Raw genomic sequence first — 5,437 nt, 5'->3', positions numbered from 1 at the left:
TGGTGTTGTAACTGGTGTGTACTGGTGTAACTGGTGTGTAGGTGTGTACTGGTGTGTAAACTGGGTGTGGGTTACTGGTGTGTAACTGGTGTGGTATTAACTGGTGTGTAATGGTGTACTGGTGTGTACTGGTGTACTGGTGTGTAAACTGGTGTGTTACTGGTGTGTGAACTGGTGGTGTATGGTGTGTACTGGTGTGTACTGGTGGTGTTACTGGTGTGAACGGGGTATACTGGTGTACTACTGGTGTGTGGTACTGGTTGTGGTAACTGTTTTATGTGTGTACTGGTGTGTAACTGGTGTGTACTGGTGTTGTTTACTGGTGTGTAACTGGGGTATACTGGTGTGTAACTGGTGTGTTAACTGTTGTGTAACTGGTGTATACTGGTGTGTTACTGGTGTGTACTGGTGTGTACTGGTGTATACTGGTGTGTAACTGGTGTATACTGGTGTGTTACTGGTGTGTACTGGTGTGTACTGGTGTGTTACTGGTGTGTAACTGGGACATACTGGTGTGTTACTGGTATAACTGGTCTATACTGGTATATACTGATTTATACTGGTGCATACTGGTGTGTAACTGGTTTATACTGGTGTATACTGGTATATACTGGTTTTTACTTGTGTGTACTGGTTTATACCAGTTTATACTGGTGTATATTAATATATATCGGTTTATACTGGTGTAACTGGTATTTACTGGTGTATACTAGTCTATACTGGTTTATACTGGTGTGTACCGCTCTATACTGGTGTAACTGGTATATACTGGTCTATACTGATTTACATGGGTGTGTACTGGTTTATACTGGTGTAACTGGTTTATACTGGTGTAACTGGTTTATACTGGTGTACACTGACACATACTTGTGCATACTGGTATATACTGGTTTATACAGGTGTGTACCAGTCTATACTGGTTTATACTGGTGTGTACTGGTCTATGCTGGTCTGTACCGGTCTATACTGGTTTATACTGGTCTGTACTGGTGCATACTGGTTTGTAACCCCCAGGAGTCGCCCCCGTTCGCGGTGGAGCTGCCGCGGGGCCCGGGCGGGTTCGGGTTTATACTGGTCTATACTGGTTTATACTAGTCTGTACCGGTTTATACTGGTGTGTACTGGTCTATACTGGTCTGTACTGGTCCATACTGGTCTATACTGGTCCATACTGGTCCGTACTGGTCCATACTGGTCCGTACTGGTCCATACTGGTTTGTAACCCCCATGGAGTGCCGCCGCGCCGGTTCGCGGATGGACTGGCCTACGGTGGTCCCGGTCGGGTTCGGTGTACAGGAGTCGCACCGTGCGGGGAGGCGGGGGCGGGCGTTCGGGTTAGCCTGGGGGGGCCCTGCCGGGGTGTTCGTGCGGGGGCTGCGCCAGGGGGGCCCGGCCCAGCGCTGCGGCTGCATCCAGGTACGGGGGGGGAGGGGAGCAGTGGGTGGGGGCGGGGGGTCTGTGGGGTAGGGGGGGGGATCTACGGGGCAGGGGCGTTCTATGGGGTGAGGGGGTCCGTGGGCTGGGGAGACTCTACGGGGCTGGGGGAGCTCTATGGGGTTGGGGGCTCTATGGGGTGGGGGGGCTCTATGGGGTGAGGCTCTATGGGTTAGGGGGTTCTATGGGCTGGGGGAGCTCTATGGGGCTGGGGGGTTCTTTGGGGTGGGGAGCTCTATGGGTGGAGCTCTATGGGGGGGGGTGTTCTTGGGGTGGGGGGCTCTATGGGGTGGGGGAGCTCTATGGGGTTGGGGATCTATGGGGCAGGGGATTCTTTGGGTGGGGGCGCTATGGGCTGGGAGCTTGGTGGGATCTATGGGGTGGGGGGTTCTTTGGTGTGGGAGGGCTCTGTGGGGTGAGGGGGTCTATGGGCGGGGGGGGCTCTGTGGGGTGAAGGGTCTATGGGCTGGGGGGGCTCTATGGGGCTGGGGGGACTCTACGGGGCTGGGGGAGCTCTATGGGGTGAGGGCTCTATGGGGCTGGGGGCTCTGTGGAGCTGGGGGGCTCTGTGGGGTGGGAGGGAACAATGGGGCTGGGGGAGCCCTATGGGGCTGGGGGGATCTATGGGGTGGGATTGGTGGGGGTTCTTATGGGGCATGGGGGAGGTCTAGTGGGGGTGTGGGGAGCTCTATGGGGTGAGGGCTCTATGGGGCTGGGGGGTCTTTGGGGCTGGGGGGACTCTATGGGGCTGGGGGAGCTCTATGGGGTGGAGGATCTATGGGGTGGGGGGGTTCTTTGGTGTGGGGGGGCTCTGTGGGGTGAGGGGTCTATGGGGCTGGGGGGACTCTACGGGGCTGGGGGAGCTCTATGGGGTGGGGGCTCTATGGGGCTGGGGGAGCTTTATGGGGTGGGGGTTTCTATGAGGCTGGGGGGGCTCTATGGGGCTGGGGGATCTATGGAGTGGGGGGGCTCTGTGGGCCTGGGGGGGCTCTATAGGGCGGGGGGGGGCTCTGTGAGGCTGGGGATTCTATGGGTGGGGGGGGTGTCTCTATGGGGTGAGGGCTCTATGGGCTGGGGGGGGTCTGTGAGACTGGGGGTTCTGTGAGGTTGGGGGGGATCTATGGGAGGGCTCTATGGGGCTGGGGGCTCTATGGGGCTGGGGGGGGGCTCTATGGGGCTGGGGGGCTCTATGGGGCTGGGGGCTCTATGGGGCTGGGGGGCTCTATGGGAGGGTCTCTATGGGGTGGGGGGCAGAGAGGTCTCAGGGAGGATTCTGTCAGGAGCTGGGGGGGGCCTGAGAGAACTGGGGGGAATTGAGGGGGGGGTCTGTAACTTTTGGGGGGGGTCCCTGGGGGGGGTGGTGTGTGTAACTTTTGGGGGTCCCTGGGGGGGGGGGGTCTGTAACTTTTGGGGGTCCCTGGGGGGGGGGGGGTCTGTAACTTTTGGGGGTCCCTGGGGTGGGGGGTGTCTGTAACTTTTGGGGGTCCCTGGGGTGGGGGTGTCTGTAACTTTTGGGGGTCCCTGGGGGTGGGGGTGTCTGTAACTTTTGGGGGTCCCTGGGGTGGGGGTGTCTGTAACTTTTGGGGATCCCTGGGGGAGACAGGTCAGTGACGAGCTCCTGGCCATCAACGGGGCCCCCACGGCCGGCATGAGCCACGCGCAGGCGCTGGCCCGGATCCGGGGGGGGGGCAGCCGCCTGCGCCTCCTGCTGCGCCGCCCCCACGGTGAGACCCCCACCCCCGAACCCCCAAAATCCCAGCGGGACCCCCCCGTTCGGTGGGGACAGGGTGGGAGTGGCCCTAAGGGACAGCCCAGAGCCCCCCTGAGGCAGTGGGACATGCAGGGACCCCCCCCCCAAAACATAGCTGGACAAATCACCCCCCTGCCAGCGCAGTGGTACAGCCCAAGGCGCCCGAAAACACATGGGTGTATCTCAGTGCCCCCCCCGCCATCAGATGGTACAGCCCACAGCGCCCCAAAAGACACTGGTGTATCTTGGTGCCCCCCCAAACCAGGTGGTACAGCCCATTGATCCCCCCAAACTCAGTGAGACACCCCAGTGCACCCCTACCGGCAGAGTGGTACAGCCCACTGCCCCCCAAACTCAGTGAGACACCCCATTGACCTCCCCCACCGGCAGAGTGGTACAGCCCACTGCCCCCCAAACTCAGTGAGACACCCCATTGACCTCCCCCACCAGCAGAGTGGTACAGTCCAGAGCCCCCCAAACTCAGTAACACACCCCAGTGCCCCCCCCCACCAGAACAGTGGTACAACCCAGAGCCCCCAAAACTCAGTAACACACCCCAGTGAGCCCCCACCAGAACAGTGGTACATCCCAGAGCCCCCCCCACCAGAACTGTGGTACAACCCAGAGCCCCCAAACTCAGTAACACACCCCAGTGCCCCCGCCCCACCGGCAGAGTGGTACAGCCCCGAGCCCCCCGATCCCCTGCCCCGCCCCCCCGGCAGTGACGCCCCCTCCCTCCGGTCCTGTGTCCCCCCAGGGACGCCCCCAGCCCCGCTGGCTCGGGGGGTGCTGCGGCTGTGCGTGGGCAGCTCCCCGCGGGGGGAGCCCTGCTTCTGCCTCGTGGGGGGGCTGCACCCCTGACCCCCCGGACCCCCGCACACGGACGGTGACGCCGCAGCGAGGTTCGCCCCCCGCCCCATTTTTTGGTGCTTTGGATGGGGTCCCCCAGCGCGGGGGGGTCATTCTGGTGCCCTTCGTTATGGCGGGTGCGCCCTTCGAGCTATGCAAGGGACCCCCGTTCCGGGGGTCGCACGGAGGTGTTGTCCCCCTCCCCATTTCGGGGTGCTCAATAAAGGTGGGGGCTCCCATTTCCCACAAGGACCGACTCCCCCCGTTCCTTCCCTGCCCGCATCCGGCGGGAGGGGCGCTGCCTACATCCGCTGAGTCACCCCAAAAACCGAGAGCGGCCCCACGGCCCCGGGAAACGGCCCTGGGCACCCCCAGAGAACCCACAGCCCGCCCCACGCCCCTCTGGATCCCCCCAGACCCTCCCCAGGGACCCCCAAACCCCCTCAGAGACCCCCCCCCACCCCCCCCAATCCCGGCGCTCCCCCGGCCCTGCCCCCTCCAAGCCCCGCCCCTCGGGGTCGCTTTCCCGCCACCGCCCGGGGCTTCCCCCGCGCCAAGCCCCGCCCACTGCCACGCGCAGGGGGTTCCCCGCTCTAAGCCACGCCCACCCTCAGCTCCTCCTCCCAGGACCCCCGACCCAATCATCGCAGGGAGTTCCGCGCTCCAAGCTCCGCCCCCCCAGGGACCCCCAGCCGGGGGTTCCCCCGCCCCGCCCGGTCACGTGACGTCGCGCCAAGCCCCCGAGGCCCCGCCCCCGGGGCTCCCTCCTCGTTCATCCCTAATAGGGATTTCCCCCGCCGGCCAATGGCGTGCCGGCGCGCGCCGCCAGGCCCCGCCCCTCGCCGTGCCAGCTCCCCGGGGCCCCCCCCCGCCCCCACCCCAGCGCTGCCACCGCCCGCTCGGTGCCACCCGGTCCCGCCATGGAGTCCAGCGGGGCCCAGAGCTGCCCCGCCACCTGCCTCGCCTTCAGCCGCACCCGCAAGGGGCTGGTGCTCATCGGAGAGATCGTGAGACACGGGGGGCACCGGGATGGGGGCACCGGGATGGGGGCACCGGGGCTGGGGGACCCAGCGGAGTTGGCACCGGGGGGGGACACACGGGACACATCTGGGTCCCGTTCGGGGCGGCGGGAGGAGCGGGATGTCCCGGTCCCTGTTCGGAGGGGCACGGAGACTCGGTGCCCGGTTCCTTTGGGGAGGGGGGGACAAGCCTGGGCGCTCATTCGGGGGGACAGGGGGGTCCGTGAGTCCCGGTTTGGGGCGGGGCAGGATGTCTGGGATCACCGTTTTTGGGGAGAGGGGCAGCAGGATACCTGGATCCCGTTTTGGGGTCTCGGGGACACCCCGACACGTGCAGGGCTGGAGGAGCGGGATGGCGGGGTCGCGGTTTTGCCCGGGCTTTAGA

General features: G+C 63.8%; 1 protein-coding gene across 1 annotated transcript; it reads left to right on the top strand.

Moving 5' to 3' along the window:
• The first annotated feature begins 1,227 nt into the window (after window positions 1-1,227).
• Window positions 1,228-4,282, top strand: LOC127061291 (PDZ domain-containing protein MAGIX-like). The gene is made up of 3 exons (XM_050987925.1): window positions 1,228-1,416; window positions 3,038-3,158; window positions 3,942-4,282. Exons 1-3 carry the CDS (start codon window positions 1,228-1,230, stop codon window positions 4,043-4,045), a joined length of 414 nt encoding a protein of 137 aa, XP_050843882.1. The 3' UTR covers window positions 4,046-4,282.
• Window positions 4,283-5,437: the final 1,155 nt, after the last annotated feature.

Source organism: Serinus canaria, unplaced genomic scaffold (genome assembly GCF_022539315.1).
Source record: "Serinus canaria isolate serCan28SL12 unplaced genomic scaffold, serCan2020 HiC_scaffold_517, whole genome shotgun sequence".
NCBI lineage: Eukaryota > Metazoa > Chordata > Aves > Passeriformes > Fringillidae > Serinus > Serinus canaria.
The sequence above is the reverse complement of the archived record's forward strand: the minus strand, read 5'-3'. Positions and strand labels throughout refer to the sequence as shown.